We start from the raw sequence: 21,177 nt of genomic DNA on the forward strand, positions 1-21,177 counted from the left end.
CTGGCCCCCTAGTGTTTCTTCTAGGCCCCCTCCCTCCCGGGCTGCCCCCAAAGTGCTCCAACTTACCACCTGCATTGTGCTTTCATTTAATTAGCTGGTGGGCCCCTCTACGCCCCCTCCCCAAAAATTCCCTAGCTACGGGGCTGCGGATGAGTGACCTTTGAGGGGTGGCAAAAGGGTGTGGGGGGGAAATCAGAGGGAATCTGTATGCTTTTGAATTACCTTCGGCTTGGAAGCAAAACAAGGAGAAAATCAGCACAAAAGCACTCTCGGAAAACCCAAGGAAACAGTGACCAGAAAGCAAACTGAGCGCTGAAGGGAGGAAAATCAATGCAGAACAACAAAGAAGACCTTACAGACATGCACAGTGAAAGTGAGGGCCTATGTGAGCATCCAATCCACTTCCAATCTCTCAATGCTTTCCTTCAGCGAAGGAGCCTTTACTCCAGTGACTCTTCTGTCTTCAGAAGAGCCACCTAAGTTGGAGGAAGGCTTCCAAATCTGCTGAACAGAGGGATATGATACACATCAATGGCTTGGATCCTGCCAAAATTTCCAATGATAACGGATTTCCTCCCTCCCCCTGCAGTCAAAAGTGTCTCCTGAAAGGCTGCTTCTGGGAGAAATGAGACCCCAGGAATAGCATGAAGGGGAAGTGGGAGCTTTACCATGGGAGGGGTGGATCAGCAAAAACTGTCCCCCATTCCACCTATCAAACATAGCAATTATAATACAGACACAGGCAAAAAACAGTGATTAATCACAACTCAGGTGAAACTAGTAAAGGTTTTTGAATTATTAATCTTTCTGCCAAAGAGAGGACCTTTATGTCACCCTGTGCAGTGGTGTGATCCTAGAAAGGAGTGACTGGTACTTTGAGTATTGCTGCTAATCGCTTTTAGCTACTGAACCAAGCCAGACAACTGAAATGAAATGAATATATCAATGTCAAATCAGTGAAAGACTTAACTAGCTTCTGTTGGAGACTAAAATGATAAACATTCCTTTTTATCCATAGTAAATAACTGAAAAAGAAAAAAATGGCTTAGTTATATACAAAATGTAGATCCAGAGTAATATAAGCGTATCACTCAACTGTATTTTACGTTTACAAAGTAGTCTCTGAACACTGCATGTTATGTTGCAGCCACAGATTGTAGATGTATTTTCATTAGAGTCCTTTCAGAGATGAATAATTCCAGTGAAACAAAGAAACATACTGTGTTCATCTTGGGTATTATTACTAGTCAGTGGCTATTGGTTAGTGTTTTGGACCAGGTTTGAATCCCTACTCAGCCATGGAAACTCAGGATGACGTCAAATAAGTTGTATCTCTCAGCCTAACCTACCTCACTGTGTTGTGAGGCTAAAATGGAGGATGAGAGAATGATGTTGTAAGCCCCTTCGCAAAGAAATATTCTTGCCAGCAGTTGCAGTTGTCTGTTTTTGACCTGTCACATTAAGAACAAAAACAGCAGCTCTTCTGGATCAGACTAATGTTCTAGCTGATCCAACATCCTGAGACAGAGACACAAAAACAAAATAGGAGAGTGGCTATTGCCCCCCCCCCCAGTCGGAATAACGAGACAGACAACAGTTTGGAAGTAAACAAGGGCCACTTTATTAACTATTTAACATAACATTGCAGCAAGGGACCAACTAAGTGAGCACGGAACAGGCAAGGCAGGTGTCACTCCCCTGACCAACTTCCTTGCCCTTTTCATGGGTGGGTCACCTAGCACCAGTCTTGAGCCAGCAATCTGGCTCGCGACCAGCAGCCCACAAAACTGATTGCCACCTAGGAGTGCCTACCCCTGAAGTCTTACAACTTGCACAGAGGAGTCTTACCCTAGCCAGTTTGGTTAGTGCAGTCTTACCCTAGAGCAGAGTTTGGTGTAGAGGAGAGGAGTCTTACCCTAGAGCCAGTTTGGTGTAGTGGTTAAGTGCGCGGACTCTAATCTGGGAGAACCGGGTTTGATTCCCCACTCCTCCACCTGCACCTGGCTGGATGGCCTTGGGCAAGCCGTAGTTCTGATAAGAGCTGTTCTTGAAAAAAGAGCAGTTTCTGTCAAGAGCTCTCTCAGCCCCACCTACCTCACAGGGTGTCTGTTGTGGGGAGAGGAAGGGAAAGGAGTTTGTAAGCCGCCCTGAGACACCTTTGGGTAGTGAAGGCTCCTTCTTTATTCTAACAAAGCAAGGCTCCTTCTTTATTCTATTGTATTATGGAAATCTGGCAATGGCACAGCCACGTAAATCAGGCCGTCTGGAAGGAGGCCAGCAAGGGGCGCCCTGCAGCCGCAAGATGCAGGTGTGGCCCCAAAAATCAAGTCGCAGATGCAGCCCAGGCTGCAATGCAGCTTAGGCTCACGGCTGTGGACACAGCTCAAACTGAATCCTCGCTGCTCCGGCCCCCTTTCCTGGACTTTGCCACCTCACTGCCGCTAGGTTTTTGTTTGTTTGTTTGTTTTGTTTTGTTTTAATTAGATCAGCCCTGCCTCGCCATTGCCTGAAAGGTAGGCAAGGCCTTGGAAAGCTCCCTGATGTGCTCAGAGCTGCTACAGCTACTGAGCACGAGTTCCAACTGTCTGGGCGGGAGTGGTGCCTGGCCGTTTAACAGGGCCGGCTCCGCCCCCTGCCCACGTCACAATGTGCCATGTCGTGGTGACTGTTGCTGCCCCGGCCTTCTCCGGGGCGGCAAAACAGCCCCCGGCATCCAACGGCATCGCCAGGAGGCCGGGAGCTCCAGAGTGTTGTATGGGGATCTGGGAGACCTGCATTCAAATCTCCCTCTGTCATGTTCATTGAGTCACCTTGGATCAGTCACAGTCTTTCACCTTAGCCTACCTCACAAGGTTGTTGTGAGGATACCCAATAATGAAAAGGGAGCCATTATTTGCCCTGTTGAGGAAACTTATGAGCAGCCATAAATACAACTAAATTTGTCCAACAGACAAACAGCATCTCCCTGGGGTGATTTCATGTAGGGAAAACAGGGCAGAAGGCCTAAGCCCCCTTTCCCTTGACTTTATACTATGTAATCAGCCTGTCCTGCCCTTTTTGGAGGGATACTGTCCCTGTCCCTGAGGCTGGAGTCTTCCCAGGCCTCAACTGAAGTAGGCTGGATGGTAATTGGGCCTAACTGCACTGCAGCAAATGCTAGAGCTCCTGGGGCTGCACTGTGCTCCAGCCAGGATTCTGTGAGGAAGGATTACTCTCGGATTACTGTTCTATATCCATTGTGTGGCTGCACACAGTCAGTCTGGCACGTGGCCTCCTTTGTGCTACTTTGGCCAGGCCTTCTGCCACTGCAAAGTGGGAGGGAGTCCCGGGGAGGCTATGGGCCCAGATTTGCATCCCACCCAGCGGAGGACAGTGACTATCTCAGGGGCTGATTGGCAAGGGCATCCTTGCAGGCTCTGGCAGGTGGCCTCTGGCGATGCTAGAACACTAGCAACAGGCATTTCTGCAGTACCAGGCCCACCCTGGTCCCTCTGGTCTTCCTAGCCCACCGGCCTTGGCTCCTCAGGCTCTAAAAACTCCGAGTTTCTGGACCAGTCAGAGTGGGTCATGACACCACTCTCAGGCAAAAAAGGTCTTTCCCAACTCCTTCAGAGATCCCTTAAATGGAGAATTAACCTATAACTTCTGAATGCAAACTATGTGTGACACCCATACTGAGCTATGACACTCCCTCCCCAACTCACACTGAGTTCAACAGGGACTACTCCAAGGTAAGTATGTTTAGGACTTCAGCCTGCAGTGCTTGCATCTATTAGATCCCTTCCAGTCCGGCTTCCGCCCGGGACATGGGAGGGAGACGGTGCTGGTCGCTCTGACGGATGACCTCTGGAGGCATCTGGATCGGGGTGGTGTGGTGGTACTGTTGTTGCTAGATCTGTTGGCCGCGTTTTACACCCACCGCCTCACCGACATGGGGTTTCAGGGGCTGGCCCTGCAATGGCTTGCTTCTTTTCTCCAGGATCGGGGACAAAGGGTGGTGCTAGGGGAACAGCAGTCCAGGAGACACCCACTGGAATGTGGTGTGCCTCAAGGGGCAGTGCTGTCCCCAATGTTATTTAACATCTATATCCGCCCCCTTGCCCAGATTGCCCGGAGGCATGGGCTGGGTTGTCATCAGTACGCTGATAATACCAAGCTTTATCTGATGTTGGACAGCCAGTCAGACTCCAGACTGGAAGATCTGGACCGGGCTTTGCAAGCCGTTGCTGGTTGGCTCAGGCTGAGCCGGCTGAGACTGAATCCGGTGAAGACGGAGGTCCTGTGCCTGAGTCGGAGCGGCTCAGGGGTGGGATTCCTGCTCCCGATCTTGGTTGGGCACCACTGGTGCCAACGTCAAGTTTAGGAGTGCTCCTGGATGCCTCCTTAACAATGGAGGCCCAGGTAGCAGCCACTGCAAAGTCGGCCTTTTACCACCTACGGCTGATTCGGCAGTTGGCTCCCTTCCTCGGCCGTGATGACCTGGCTACAGTGACCCATGCTATGGTTACCTCGAGACTAGATTACTGTAACGCTCTCTACATGGGGCTGCCCTTGTCGCAAATCCGGAGGCTGCAGCTAGTGCAGAATGCTGCGGCCAGGCTGGTGATGGGCCTCCCTAAATGGGAGCACATCCAGCCTGTGCTGAAGGCACTGCACTGGCTGCCAATAGAATACCGAATCTGCTTCAAGGCGCTGGTATTGACCTTTAAAGCCCTACATGGCCAGGGTCCGACATACCTGCGGGACCACCTTTCCCCATATATACCCCAGCGAGCACTATGGTCAGGAACACAACATCGACTGACCGTTCCTGGCCCTAAGGACGCCAGGCTTGCGGCCACCAGGGCCAGGGCCTTTTCAGTGGCGGTTCCACACTGGTGGAATGAGCTCCCAGAAGAGATCAGGGCCCTGCAAGACGGAGCTCTTCCACCAGGCTTTCAATTAGGAGCCGCCACTCCTCTACCACCACCAACATCCGTAGTTTGGGTTGACTCTGGTCCTGGGGAGGGTTTGCATTATATCATCGCACCAAGCTGAAGATCACCGATGCCAATGATAATTGTTAGTTAATCTGAATCATGTCGAGATTACCAGCAAAAGTGTACCATCACTAGCACTTTAATTGTTAATTGTTGGATTGTTTTTAATGCTTGATGCTGTTTAAATTTTGTACATGGTTTTTATGGTATAGGGTACCAATGCTGTAAGCCACCCTGAGCCCACTTGCGGGGAGGGCAGGGTATAAATCAAAATAATAAATAAAATAAATAAATAGACTGTTCTCCTCTTCTCCATTTATTTCATTCATATGTAAGCCCCTGCAAAAAAGGGGCCTAAGGTGACTAGAGTTCCTAAATTTCACTACTTTTCTGATGCCTTATCACCCCTGACTTTTTCCATTTCACTGAGGGACAGTAATGAACATTTCAAAGGGACATTTTGGATGTAATAAGGAAGAAAATCAATTTCAACACCTCATTTAACTCCCCAAAAGAGCACTTAACACTGAATGACAGGTCTAAAAAGTTGACAACTCCTCTGCAGCACACAAAATATAACTGTTCTTTACTGTCAGTTTAAACCAAGATAATCAGATTTTTTAAAAAAATCCTTGTTGAATATCCCAGGGTAAAATAATTCTTATGTTAATCTTTAAACATTTAGTATTTATAGACATATTACCTCCACCATGATCCCTTAATGTTACATTTACTATAGGTCCAGTCAGCATATAAGACTGCCAACATGAAAAAAACAATCCATTTGTGTCAGACTTTGTACACTTTGTTCCCATCAGCTGGGGGGTGGGGTATCTACTGCATTTTTTTAGCCTATCTCCATGCCTTCAAATGCTTAAAGGTTCAGAATTGGCATAACCATTCATTTTCAAGTTAACTTTCCTTTTCACAACTTCACACAATTATCTGCTGCGTAAATGGGAGGAAGTTCTATTTGTTTACGTTATCAAGCTACTCACAAGAGAGCTGCAGAGGAAAAAATATTAACCAGATACTGGACAATAATACATTAAATTCCAGGAAGGTCTTTTGTTTTGAAACAAGGGGAAGGACTTGAACAGGTTCACAAGTTATCAACTGTTTAAGGAATTTAGTGGTAACTGCAAAAGTGACAGACTGTCGCCCTTTAAAAACTGATCCTTACAACAGGTAATACTTTGCATATCAGTAGGAAATTACACCTACTGGCTTACTTAAACAGGCAAACAATAAATGAGCTTAATGACTGCCTATTTCAGTAGCTGAACAACACTGAAGGCCCCTGGAGCAGGTAGTTCTCATGAGAAACATTAGCTCATCTATTTGACGCCACTATGGCACCCCCCTCCAATTTTGCACTACACAACTGGTCTGAAGCATAAACATGACCGGTAAGCATCGCCTAGGGATTTCTGAAATTAAATATCTGGTGGGCTTTCTCCAGAAAAGATAATGAGCCAGTGACAGACAGGGAACGCTTATTAAATTTGCAGATGATACTAAATTGGGAGGGATAGCAAATACAGTAGAAGACAGAGTCAGGATACAGGATGATCTTGACAGGCTGCAAAACTGGACTAAAACAAATAAAATAAATTTCAATGGGGATAAATGTAAAGTTCTGCATTTAGGTAGGAAAAATCAAATGTATAATTATAGGATGGAGAAGACTTGCCTTGGCAGTAGTATGTGCGAAAAGGATCTAGGGGTCTTAGTAGACCATACACTGAACATGAGTCAGCAGTGTGATGTGGTTGCTAAAAAGTCAAATGGGATTTTGGGCTGTACCAACAGAAGTGTAGTGTCCAGAGCACACAAAATGATGGTACCACTTTACTCTGTTCTGGTTAGACCTCACCTAGAGTATTGTGTTCAGTTTTGGGCACCACAATTTCAGAAGGATATAGACAAGCTGGAATGTGTCCAGAGGAGGTCAATGAAGATGGTGAGGGGTCTGGAGACCAAGTCCTATGAGGACAGGTTGAAGGAGCTGGTATATTTAGCCTGGAGGAGACGAATGAGAGGTGATATAATAACCATTTTCAAGTACTTTTTTTTTAAATTTACATGGGATTTATATACTGCCCATGACCCCTAATGGGTCTCAGAGCGGTTTACAGTCAACTACAACGTAGTAGTTAATACCTAACAAGGGCCACAATTCTCTTTGGGGGAGGGGATATCCTACCAGCACCCCTGCGGCTTAATCCTTCTTCGTTTTTCCGGCGGCCTCGTTGTTCTTTTTTAGTCGGCGATCCAGATGGCTGGCGACCAGGTCCAAGCAGGCTCTTGGTGATTTCTTCTGCTTCGGAGCGACACTGCTTTTTCGGGCGCAGCTTCCGGCAATGTCCCGTCGGCTCCTGCCGTGTTGCGTCCCACGTCACGACATCGCTCCGGCTCCGCCTCCACTCGATTCGGCCGCTGCCTTCCCTGATCGTTCGACTCTCTCCGCCGCCATTTCTCTTCTTGCTGCCGCCGCCTTCTCTCTCTCTCTCTGCCACCGCTGCCGACCGCACTCCCGGCACAGAGTCAGGAGGAGGGTGCCCCCTGCCACCTAGGGCAGGTACCCATTCCTCTTGTTATTACTAGAGCCGCTGGGTTGGCGGGAGCTGGGACGGAGGATGGGGGCTCAACACAGCCGCGGTGGGGATTCGAATAGCCATTATGAGAACATAAGAACATAAGAACATAAGAGACGCCAATGTTGGATCAGGCCAAAGGCCCATCCAGTCCAACACTCTGTGTCACACAGTAGCCAGAAATACCAGTGCCATCAGGAGGTCCACCAGTGGGGCCAGGACATTAGAAGCCCTCCCACTGTTGACCCCCAAGCACCAAGAAGACAGAGCATCACTTGCCCCAGAGCCCCTAGCTATACCTTGTGGCTAATAGCCACTGATGGACCTCTGCTCCATATGCTTATCTAATTCCCTTTTGAAGCCGTCCATGCTTGTAGCACCCACCACTTCCTGTGGCAGTGAATTCCATGTGTTAATCACTCTTTGGGTGAAGAAGTACTTCCTTTTATCCGTTCTAACCCGACCGCTCTGCAGTTTCATGGAGTGCCCACGACAACATATGGCTGTTCGCTATTGATGTTAACCGTGGGCGTCGTACTGCCTGCGCCACCGCTCCCTTTACTTGCTGTACTGAGTTGTTTTCTTTTGTCCCAGTAGGTCGGACCAGAACCAATGGGCTGAAATTAAAACAGAAGAGTTTTCGGCTAAACATTAGGAAGAACTTCCTGACAGTTAGAGCATCCTCAGTGGAACAGGCTTCCTCGGAAGGTGGTGGGCTCTCCTCCTTTGGAGGTTCTCAAACAGAGGCTAGATGGCCATCTGACAGCGGTACTGATTGTGTGAACTTAGGCGGATCATGAGAGGGAGGGTAGGGAAGGGTTGCCTCAGTGCTTAGTTCTTGTGGCCCTTCCCTACACACCCAGGGAAACGTTGATTGCCACTTTGGGGTCAGGAAGCAATTTTTCTCCATGCCAGTTTTGCTGGAGATCCTGGAGTTGTTTTTGTTTTTTTTTTGTCATCTTCTGGGCATGGAACAGTGGTCACTGGGGGTGTGGAGGGGAAGGTATTTGTGAATTTCCTGCATTGTGCAGGGGGTTGGACTATATGACCCTGGAGATCCCTTCCAACTCTATGATTCTATCATGGATGGAGAGTGAAGACCACCTGAAGCTCTCTCTGGTCAAAATGAAGGCTAGGGACCAAGAGGAAAGGCTCGAGGATAGGCAATAAGGACAACCCTGGAAGCAACAGGGAGTAAAGAAACCAATCAGGATAATGGCTACCCTTATCCAACCCATATGATACTGACGATCTATAGACTAATCTTGTCTAAGGTGATGGGTAGCAGCTCTCCGGGGAACTCTTTTCCAACACTGCAGCCCAAGATCCTTTTTAATGGGCAGATGGCAGAGAATGAACTGCGAGCTTCTGCATGTAAAACATGGGCTCTGTCCCTTAGCTATGAGGCATTCTAAGCCTGAATGTTTTCATGGTAAGCAGTGTGGTGGAAAGCAGATTTGCTTCTGTCAAGCAACCATAAGAACAGCAGATATAGGTTTGACAGTTAAAGAGGAATTTTTAAAGTGTTTATAAAGTAGCCCTCCATAAAGACAGATCAAGGTGGGCAGCCGTGTTGGTCTGAAGCAATACAACAAAGTTAGAGTCCAGTGACATCTTTAAGACCAACACATTTTTATTCAAGATGTGAGCTTTCGTGTGCATGCACTCTTCGTCAGACAATGAAATGGAATTACATATCATAGTATATATGGGGTGGTTTGTTAAATTAGCATGCAAAATAGTGAAAGTATATATTTTTAAACAGATCAAAAGAATGGCACGGTTTCTGGTTATCATCTGTTTTGGGTGGGGGGGGACAACATAGGTAATAAATATGTTACAACTGGAGATTGATGTGTCCTTATCTGTGAGAATCATGTCCTTAGACCCCCATCCATCGCCTTTCTAGCATGGAGGTGAACTTTACAGCATCTTGGCTGTGCAGACTATTTTCCTTGTCCTCAAAACAGAGAACTACATTTAAATACACCATTCCAAATTACATTACATATTCAATTACATTCTTAATTGTTAAGAGCAGTAATAACATTTTGTTTCACTAAAGCACGGAGTTAACTGACAGAATCCTTTTCCTGGGGTACAGTGTTCTGTCAGAGATCAACAAGATCTCTGCATTACAATCACTATTATAATATACTATTTCAAAAAGAAAGAAAGAAAATAAAAACATCAAAACATAGGGGATGTATAGCCCTACTTGGTGAGAATACATATGTGAGGACTGAATGAATTAGCATATGTAATGGGATAAGAAACCAATATCCCTGTTAAGTCCTGGCAAGGCATTTGTTCTGAGTGTTGTAATAACTTGTAATTCAGCTATTTCCCTTTCCATTCTGTTCCTGAAGTGCCTTCACAATAAAACAGCTACTTTGAGGTCAGCCATTGAATGCCCTGGAAGGTTAAGTCATTCCCCTACAGGTTTCTCAATCTTGTGATTCCTGATGTCAGAATTGTGTCCATTTATCCTTTGGCATAGGGTTTGCCCTCTTTGTCCTATGTAGAGAGCCAAAGGGCAATGCTGGCATTTAATGGCATATACAATATTAGAAGAGGAGTTGAGATTGGGAGGTAGTCTGTGCACAAGAAAAGGTTTACCTCCCAGTATTTGTGAAAAAGAACTGTCACTGTCCAATGGACAATAGACAATACTGACCCACAATAATGCAACATCTAATTTGAACATGGACACTGGTACCAGAGCTTGCAATAAACCCAGACGCCAACTGTGCTGCCACATACACCCTGCCAACACAGTCACTGGACCCAACAACACCAACTACACCATCTCAGGTGCATTCACTTGCTCATCTTCTAACCTTGTATATGCCATTAAATGCCAGCATTGCCCCACGGTACAGCCTCCCTTTCAAATTGCTGCACAGCAGCAGTAGCTAAATGCCTCCACTTCCCTCCACACCATAGCATGCATTCTGTCAAAGCAAGAGATTTTGGCTTCATATGCTGCCCAACAGGAGAAAAACTGAGAACAGGATGCTAGAATAACCCAAAATCAAATATCCTTATTAAGGAGCTTGAAGGTATTTCCCCATACTCCACTGAGGGTTTACCATGAATTCTAAACTCCATACACTTTGGCACACCGAAGATAACAAACAGGATATTTAAGAGAAAGAGTATCCAGTTATTCTGGGACTCTTGGCCTTGTTTCAAACTCACTTCTATCTTGAATATTGTTCCAAAATAAAACAGACGGAAACAAGGTAAGATCTAGTTATTATTTCAACATTACTGATCACAGAGCAAAGACCCAAGAATTATATCATCTGCAGCAGCTGCCTATTGCAACACAGTCTGTTCTTCCTTAATTTTGTTTCCTTCCCCAGTCATCAGCAACCAGAATTACTTTAGAAGAAAAGCACTAGGACATATGCGTTGAATAATGCACATATCAGTTGGAAGCAAACTTGCTGGGCAAGACATAGAAGCCCACCACATGCTTTTACTTTCATGATTATGACTGGGGGGTGGGGGTGAATGGCATTACATTAGATCAGGGGTCCTCAAACTACGGCCCGTGGGCCACATGCGGCCCGCCGAAAACATTTATCCGGCCCGCCGGCAGGGCCGGCTCGCCTAGGGTGCGCTGGCCCTCAGGGGCGCCAAACTGCAGATATGTGCAGTGTGCATAGGAATTTGTTCATAGTTTCTTTTTAAACTATAGTCCGGCCCTCCAACGGTCTGAGGGACAGTGAACTGGCCCCCTGTTTAAAAAGTTTGAGGACCCCTGCATTAGATACTCACTGCAAAGATTGCTTTTCACAGCTATATCAGCACTTTAAAAAACACAGGAGCAATTAGGGAATCAAAGTGCTTTCTGGATACAATGGCCAACTCACGGCTTGAGTGCTATTTAAAAGAAAGGCACCTTCCAGAAAAAGTAGATATACCTCAGATAACAGGAGCCCTACTACCGGCAGGTAGTAATCCCCCACACCCCACCCAAATTGTTCCCTTAGGTGAAATGAAAAGAACAGAGAACTAGTGTTCAACAGAGAAGCTTAAATTCAGATCTAGATATCTATATATCTAATTCCAACGGGGCGGGTTGTGCAGATACTTATTTCTGCCAACAGAGGGCTCACTCTCCCCCAACAGCTTTTCCTACATAGTCAGTATCCTGTGTCTGCAGAAAAATCCAAGAAGTAAAAAAATCCCTTCAGGGAGGGTTGAATTCCCCCAATACCTTTTGAAATGGCTTCTGCAGGGATCTAACTCCAGACATCAATGGTGACAGAGAGATTAGAATGTTCAGGGCGGGGAGGAGGAGGCTTCTAACTGGCTCCGTCAGTAAAAGGGTGGGGGAAGGGCCCTTTCCTGGCCTCTTTTGGCCTTTGAGGGAGGGAGGGAGCCTTGGGGCCAGGCCTGACAAGGGCTGCCAGTGCCAGTCTGGGGAATCCCTAGATGTTTTGAGGTGGACTGTAAGGAGGGCTGGGTTTGTGGAAGGGAGAGGCCTCAGCTGGGTATAATGCCACAGAGTCCACCCTCCAAAACAGCCATTTTCTCCAGGGAGACAGACCTCTGCTCTCTTGAGTTCAGTTGTAATTCTGGGGGGGGGGGTCCTCCAGGCCCCACTTAGAGATTGGCAACCCTTGGCCTGGCAGCAGTTTAGGGTCACCAGGTCCCCCCCATGCCACCGGCAAGGGATTGTGGATAAGGTTGCCAGATCTAGGCTGGGAAACTCCTGGAGATTTGCGGGTGGAGCCTGGGGAGGACAGGGACCTCAGTGGGGTACAATGTCACAGAGTCCACCCTCCAAAGCATCCATTTTCTCCATGTAGTCTGGAGATGAGCAGTAATTCCAGGCATCCCCAGGTCCCACCTGGAGGCTGGCATCCCTAGGCATCACCCTCTGGGTGACTTGATACCACCTGATTTGCATGACTCAATTAGGCCCAGCTGCTTGCTACTGTTCATCAGCAGCCACCCTATGAAAGCCAATGCGGTGTAACAGAGCTTCAGATTAGGGTCTGCAAGACCCAGGTTTATTTATTTATTATATTTATTTAGGTTCAGATCCCCATCTTGCAGTGGAAGCTGACTGGGTGATTTTGGATCAGTCACATACTTTCAGCCTAGCCAACCTCACAGGGTTGTTGTGCAGATAAAAAGGAGGAGAGAATAATGTAAGCTGCTTTGGTCCCCACTGTGGAGAAAGACTGTAACTTTCCTAGGTAGAGGCTGTGGGGGAGGGGTGTGGAGATGGAAAGTTGCAGACAGAGAGGCAGATAAAGGTAGGTTGGCTGTTGGGTGGGAAGGAAATTGTGTTGCCAACTCCAGGTTGGGAAATTCCTGGACATTTGTGGGGTGGAGCCTGGGGAGGGTGGGATTGGAGGAGGGAAGGAACTACAGATCAGTATAATGCCATAGACTTCACCCTCCAAACCATACATGGAGGAGAGAGAGAAAGAAAGAAAGAAAGCGGGGGCAGAAGGGAGAAAGAGAGTGAGAGAGGTTGGGGAGGGGACAGGAGGAAGCAAAGGTGTGAGGAATAGGATAACCATCCCTCAAGTTTCTTGCATGTCTCCACTTGTCTTCTCCTAATTTTATGACCTTTGTTAAAGCACAGGAAGTACAAGTTTTTTTAAGTACAGGAACAAGAGAAACTTGGTTCAACGGACATTTAAAAATTATCTGTAAAAGCAAAAAACTTATACACAAAGCAGAGTGAGCAAAAAAACCCCACACAACCCAGTTTATGCTGACATAGCACTGGCCTGTCAATGAGTCTTCCCTTTTTCCTCTTCGAAATTTCCTCTGCCCCCCCTTTTTTGCAGGAGGGCTGGCCAGAACTGAGCTGCAGGAGGACAAAGTGGGACAAAGGATGGTCCTCGTTGGGTTTGTGAGCCTCAAACTGCCCATCCTGGAGCTACATAGCAAAATCATAGATTTATTTTTTATTTATTTATTTATCTTTGGATTTCTATCCTGCCCTACCCCGAAGGCTCCTCCTCTCCCACTGAGAATGCAGGTAGATTACACAGTTGAACAAGGCAACGAGCAGTGCAAAACATACAATCAACATACAGCAAAACTAGATTACAAAATTAGCGCACACAAAAAATTGTGCACTAGAATGAAACAATATCATACATATGACAAACAGCAAAACTAAACTGGATTACAAAATTAGAGAGTGCATTATTATAATACAAATGATGACAACTACCTCACATTTCAGTGACATTCACTAAAAAGTCCTCTTGAGCTATTCTGTTTTACACATTCTGGGAAAGTTTAAAAGGTACCAGGCAGGAACCACAGCAGAAAATGCACATGCACATTGCAGCTGTCATTCATTTGCAAGGTGGCACTTTCAGAAATCTTTAAATTATCCTCTCGTGCAGCTGTACCCAGTACCTCAGTCTTGAACATACCACTCTGGGATAGCAATACCATGCAGCAAGTGTGCAAACTATGTACAGATTATCACTTGTGGCAACTACACACACACCTTTGTGAATGCATACACCCATGAGGAATATGTTGGGAAGCGACAGCCAATACAGACTCCCAACAGGTGTATAAGCAGCAAATTAGATCATCATGCAATCAGTGTGTGAGAATCTACACTCCTCATCCCAAACCAGTATTGTTTCAACAGAGATCTTTGTTCCCTCTTCTGTCTTAAACCAACACACCCATTAAGCTGCTTGCCAGCCACAGAATTTATATAAACACAAACCACTGTATTATTAAGGAGGCAATCACTGGTGCAAGTGAGCAGTAGACAACCTAAGGAACAAAATACCCTAAAGTGGTTAGAACAGGACAGAAAGCAGTTGCTTTTCTCAGAATGTTATCAAGAAGATCTAAGACAGTCTTGCATATCCTTAGTAGTGGTAAACTCCTCTGTTTGCTTCCAAGAAGCTAAATTTCATTTCCAATTCACACAGTGACTATGCAGAAAAATCACTGGTGTTGCTATAATATTCCCAAGCACAAAGTGGTCTGAAAAAACCAATGTTTTGACAGATGGACCGGCTGTAAACACACACTCATATTTTTCCATTGTGAAGATCCTAGATCTCTTCTTCCACTACATTGGTCTAAAGATAGATGTATGGGACTGAGCAAACCTTGCAAATCAAGTAGGCCTCCACAGTCTAGAAAGTAAGCCTATACAATCAGGGAGATTTGTAATCACAATGAGATCACTTATTCTTCTAAGCAATTATCATGCACGCAATGTGCCTCACAGGAACAATATTTGGCCTTACAACAGGAAGCTGCTTAGATTGCGTCAGTTCACTGGACTCCAATGCTGTTTCTGGCCCTCATCTCTCACTTATTGGGAGAACATGAAGGGCTGGCTAAAGCATATCCTGAGATGGGGGAGCTGTTGGGGTTCAGGGTTTCTGGCGCGGACCACTGCTACTGACTTGTGTGGCCTATGCACCCTTCCCTCATTTGGCCAGGGCTCTGCCACATGTGCTACAGGCTATATGGGCGGCCAGTGCCACCAGGGAAAGGTGGGTGGGTGGTGTATGACAACAGTGGCATTATCAGCCCACATGCACTGCCTGTGCCCTTGGGGAAAGGGTGCGTAGATGGCAGTGAGTGTGGGCAGGAAAGGATGTCCAGACAGGTGGGGCACACGTGGGTGGGCAGGAAGGGAAGTGCAGGCAGGGGGCCTGGTGGTAGCACCGGTGGAAAAGGGGTCCCAGGTACTCCTTGCTTGGGGCTCTCAAAACCTACCACTGGCCATGAGAGCATGTGATGTCCGATTGCTGTTTTGTATGAAACAGGCTATACATGTATTTTCAAAGTATGATACACACTAACTGTAACGTGGATTCTCAAGGGTATTGAAACTGCAGAATGAACACACTGTCCTTTTCATGGAGGCATGATGGCATCAAAGTCCTTTGCACAAGAGGATCATTGCGGTAACCCCACTTCTCAAAGTTGAAGAGCAACAACTGTATTTACTTAAGTAATAATATCAACAGCAGTCAACATTTCTGTAATATTTCTAGGGTTCTCAGTAACCCTTATAAAACTCAGAGCATAAGATGTCCAGACAATCTGGCCAATCTAATCCACATCTATATACCTAATAGCCAAGGCGACCCCTCCGTGTGGATATCTAAATCCGCACATCGGGGGTACTTGGGGGGCAAAGAGATTTTCCTGCGGAGGAGTCCCCAGGTATGCAGAAAAATATAAAAAGTTGAAAAAACTATACAGTGAATACTTAAATCCCCCCCAAAGTAAAAGAGCATTCCCTGCGCATGTGCAGAGAATGCCCTGGCAACTGTCTTGCTGCCGCCGTCGCTTGGCGGACCTCAGGGCCTCGCCGCCACCACTGCTGGGGGAGGAGGGAGAAGGCTTGGCAGGCCTCGCCACTGCCGGTATTGGGGGGAGGGGGGGGGAGGGGGAAGGCTTGGCGGGCCTGATGGGTCTGCCTGCTGGGCTCACCTGCTGCCGCTTCCTCCTCCTGCGGAGCTCCTCCTGCTTCTGCAGGCTGGGAGCTGTGGGAAATACTCCCCCCCATGAGTATTGTGGGTCCCCCTTCTTGTCCTGTTTCTAATTCTGACTGGCTAGATGTCTCCAGTGAACCCTCTAGCAGGGATAGCGCTGTCCTCCTTGTACATCCCCAGCCTCTGGTATTTAATGATATATTGCCCCTGAACATGGAGGTTCCATTTAGCTGTCCTGACTAATAACTACTGGTAGACCTATCCTTCATGCATTCGCCTTTCTAAGCCATTGACACATCCAGTAATGGTAAATTCTGTCAGTTAAATAGGCATTATGTGAAATGGAATTTCCTTTTGTCAATTCTTGAACCCACTGCTGATCAGTTTCACATATAATATACAGACTCTCCCCATATACTTAATGTTATAAACTAATTATCTTTGTTTCTAAACTAACCCACTCCCCCGCTTTAGCCTTTCTTCTGAACAAGGGTATTCCCAAGTCCTTATAACTTTAGTTGCTACTTTCTGTCCCTCTCCCAGTGTTCCAGTATCCTCTTAAAGATGGAGTTCCCAGAATGTACACTATATTCCAAATATGACTGCACCATAGATTTACACAGGGGCAGTTTTATTTTCAGTCCCTTTCTAATCATTCCCACTACTATGTTTTCCCCTTTCCTTGCCACTGTGTACAGAGTTGGCATTTTTGTTGAGCGGTCCACTATGACCCGCAGATTGCATTCATGGCCAGATACAACTAATCCAGACCCCATCAGTATATATGCAAAGTTAGAATTTTCTTTTGTTTAGATTGCCTACAAATTGAAACTAGGTAGTGACAAGGCAGAGGTAATGCTGGTTGGGAAGGCTGAGATCTTGAAGGGCACTGTGTGCCACACCTTTGATGGAGTTCAGCTGACCCCTGAAGACCTTTAAGAGCCTAAGGGGTCATACTGCATCCACCATTACTGCCGGAAAAACAAGCTAATGCAGCTGCAAAAATAGATTTCTTCCAACTCTGTTTAGCCTGAAGATGACCCGCTACCTGATCACCTGGCTCCATGCCAGGGTGACGTCGAGACTAGACTACTATAATGCCCTCTCCTTGCAGTCAATTTGGAGACTACAGCCGGTACAGAATGCCACAGCTCAGCTATTATCAGGAACTAGATGGAGTGTGCATATTACTCCCACAGTTACTCAGTTGACTTTCACATACAAAAGCCCTCATTGCTTTGGACCCTCCTATCTGCAGGAGTGCCTCTCTTCCTGTGTTCTACCATGACAGCTTCGCTCATTTGAGCCCAAGTGGCCAAGATTAACTACTGCCCACACACATTCCCTGTTGTAGGCCCCACCTTGTGGAATAACCTGCTTGAGGAGATTATGGAGGCTCCCACTCCTGGCTTTCTGCAAACTGTGCAAAACTCAGTTATTCAGGAGGTCGTTGTAACTCAGATACTATAACTGAATGATTCAGAAAGATGCTTTAATGCAAGGAAAGGAACTGTGGACTGTACCACTTTGTATAGTACACACTGTCTGTTGCTGTATGTATTATCCTATGTAATGCCTGCATCGTTTAACATGCGCTTCAGCTTTATCTCAGATTTCTGCAATCATGATCCTATCACACTGCTTACATCTGGTTGGCTATATTGATTTACATTGTGGAATACACCTTGAGTCTCAATGAGAAAGACAATCAACAATGTAACTGGGTAGGGTTTTTTTTGGGGGGGGATATTTACACTGAAACTTATTTGCACATCTTTAGCCACACCTAGCACCTACCCCTGTTTGGAGATAGTCTTCTGGAGGTCTTCACAGTCTGCTTAGTATTTCACCATCCTGACTAGTTTAGTGTCATCTAAAAACTTGGCTACCCCATCACTGACTCCAGATAATTTATGAAGAACTCAGAAAACAGCACCAATCCCAATCCTTGAAGAAAGCCAAGATTCTCATTTCCTTCTTTTATATGACAGCCCAATAAAACCTTTCATGGCCTAGGCCCCATATATCTGCAGGACTGTCTCTCCCATGCTGCTCCTCTTCATCAGCTTTATTTGGACGAGGGAGACCTTTTAAAGATTCAATACTGCTGAGGAGCAAGAGCTCTGTCTGCTCATTCCAGAGTCTCTTCAGCAATTCCCTCCCACCCCCACCTGTGAAAAGCTCCTCCTGAGGAAGGCAGGAAGGCCTCCATGCTGTTGGGCTTTCAGAGATTTCATATAACAGAATTATTTCTCTTAAGTCTGATTGCGGGAACATCTTGCAGGGGTTTTATGAATGGGTCCTTGACTGTTAATTTGTAATGAGGTTTTAGTGACTGAGTTACTGGTGGTGGTGGTTGTTTTTAATTGCACTGTAGCCTGCCTTGTGTCCTCTGAAGAAAAGCAGGCCAGGAGGATTGCAAAATAAAAAGTACCCACTTATCCTTTGCCCGTGCAAATGTGAGATGGTTGTCAGTGTGGTGTACCAGTTAGTGTCAGATAGGATCTGGAAGACTCTGAGTTCGAACCCCACTCTGCCATGGAAGCTTACTGGGTGTGGGACAGTCACACGCAGCCTAACCTACCTCACAGGGTTGTTGTGAGGATAAAACAGAGAATGTTATAAGCCCCTGTAGGTCCCCTCTGGGGAGAAAAGTGGGGTGTAAATAAATCAAACATACTCATTTACTTTGTTCATAAATTTATTTATAGTCTACCTTTCTCACTGAGACTCAAGGCACATTACACAGTGCCACTATGGAGCCCAAAAGGTGTCATATGAATGTTTCCCAGGTAGTCAATCATCTGTGTGCTGACAGACCTGCAACCCTAAGAATGCTTTCCTGGGAGCAAGCCCCACTGAATAGAATTGGGGCTGCCTTCCAATAGACCTATTTAGGATTGCTCCCTAAATTGCTATACTCTGTGACTTCAGACCACATTTTGGCCCCTAATCCTGACATTATTAATCTTGTTTTTTAGAGTTTGAGCAATCACAACACACACAGAGTGAACACAATGGCACACCCCATGATATGAAAGGGAGGGGGATTCTTTAGACGCCACAGTTCTTGTTAAACTACCCACAAGGAAGGAGGGGGGAAGGGGCCTAAAGTTTCATTCATTTGGAATTTCATATCAGACACTCTGTTCTAGAGGCCCATGCCAAGCCTGAACCACCCCACCCCCCACTCCTTCAGATTTTACCACAAAAGCTGTGTGAACAAAACCATCAGCCTGCCAAACTCTCATTCATATGTGCAGTTCAGTGATGAAAGAGGAGGTCTTAAAAACTAGCCTGGGGAAAGCCTCTTTCTGGGGCTTGCATGGCCTGGGGTTGCCCTTGGCAACCCATGAGGAATTCCAGGCTGAATGGCATTCAGAGAGCAGCAGAGCTCTGGCTGTCTCTGCTGATGCTGACCCCAGTGGGGGCAGGGAAGAAGCCGGAATAACGGTGTCCATAAAACCCTGTGTCACCAGACACAGATCAAACTGCACATATATATCCCATTACAAAAGATGCCCATGATACTCCGTGTTCCACACAACTATCCCCTAAACATACACTCGGATTCTCAATATGCACAAGACAAAAAGACCCTACACAAACAGAAAGAAATATGTTTTTGTAAGGGAAAGTAATACCTTTTGGCAGACCAGCTGTGCTGTTTTGATTACCCATCTTGAATTTCTTGCTTTCTCTGGGCACAAGGTAATATCCACAGCACAGGCCTTATCAACACACACACAGAGACTTTATTGTACTCAGGATTCTGCCCCTCCCCTGGCCTATTTGCATGCAAATAAACCACATATGCAGTCCATGCACCATAGATGTCCATATTTTCAACCCCCAGCGAGCTCCCCACTAGGTCACATCTACAACTGTATTACTCCACCCCAACATCATAGCTATTGCTAGGCATTATCTCCCCCACCCCGGGTGTCTGGGCACTGCCCAGTCGGCTGTGCACCCAAGAAGGTTCCGCATGCACGGTTGCTTAGCCACACCAGTACTGATCCGCCTTGGAACACGTCACACACATTCCTTTGGGTCCATTTCACAGAGGCGCCCAGGTATACATTCGCTCCAGTGCTTCTATTGTGTAGTCCATTTCCCATACAAACCAAACCGGTTTATAGCATGCGAGTGGGCAGGCCCAGCAGCGGAGCCCACCGTGCCCAAGTGCCGCCGGTGCATTGTTTGCACCAGGCACAGCTGCTGGCTGGGCTCTGGGAGCGGAGCCTGGGCTTGGCGCGCCCCACCCCACCCCCCGAGCGGCACCTGCCTTTCGCCCGCCTCCACCTACCACACCGAGCCGTAGGCACCCGAGCCCACCGGGGTCAGGTGCTGGTAGCGCTGGGGCACCTCCCACACGGTCTTGTTCAAGTCCTGCTTATAGAAGCCGCCTCGCTCAGACATTTTGCCGGCGGCAGCGGGAGCAGGAGCCGCTCAACCGGGCAGTTACAACGGCAAGGGGGAAGAAGAAGAAGCCGAGGCCAGCCAAGCACCGCCAGGGAGGAGGGACCAGGGGAGGGGAAACGGGAGGAGGAGAGACTCGGAGGGGGGAGGGAACCAGAGTAGATGAATGAAGAGAGCCCGGAGGAGCGAGAATGACGGGGGAAGGCGCTTCCCTCCGAGGAACTTCGGAGGGTTTTTCACTCGTCAGCTCAAGCTGCGAGCCCCCTGCTGGCCACTTCTACTGAAGGAGCCGCGCTTCCTCGTAGTAGCAAATTCCCTGCGGAGGGGTAGCCAAGGAAGTGAGCTGTGTGCTCTGCTTGGAATAAAGGTTGTTTGTCCTGATTTTTAACTTTTATTAATTTTTATTAATTCAGTTTATACCCCGCCCTCCCCATGAACGGGCTCAGGGCGGCTTACAGCAGTGGCCCAATTGCCAGTAAAACTGATAAAGCATTAGCAATATACATAATTTCATAATAAGTTAAAACATAAAATCATGGGTGCTATTCAGTTCTACAGTTCGTTGCTTAGGATGGTGTTTTAAGATGTTTCCGACAACTAGATTGCAGCTCAGTGTCATTCTGAGTCGCTTGATCTAACGGGCCAGATCTTGGCACTGAGGGCCGGACTCATTGATGGTAATGGTGGGGGTGGCTCCTAATTGAAAGCCTGGTG

The 21,177-nt window shown here is 46.9% G+C and overlaps 1 protein-coding gene across 1 annotated transcript in view; it reads right to left on the reverse strand.

Moving 5' to 3' along the window:
- Positions 1–20,519, reverse strand: part of MAPK11 (mitogen-activated protein kinase 11) — a 59,618-nt gene extending 39,099 nt beyond the window's left edge. The window contains exon 1 of the mRNA XM_015411814.1: positions 20,351–20,519. Coding sequence (XP_015267300.1) covers positions 20,351–20,463 — 113 coding nt within the window. The 5' untranslated portion in view covers positions 20,464–20,519. The remainder of the gene's footprint in view (positions 1–20,350) is intronic.
- Between the last annotated feature and the right edge of the window lie 658 nt (positions 20,520–21,177).

This window comes from Gekko japonicus, unplaced genomic scaffold (assembly GCF_001447785.1).
Source record: "Gekko japonicus isolate JY-2015 unplaced genomic scaffold, Gekko_japonicus_V1.1 scaffold283, whole genome shotgun sequence".
In the NCBI taxonomy this organism is placed as follows: Eukaryota; Metazoa; Chordata; class Lepidosauria; order Squamata; family Gekkonidae; genus Gekko; species Gekko japonicus.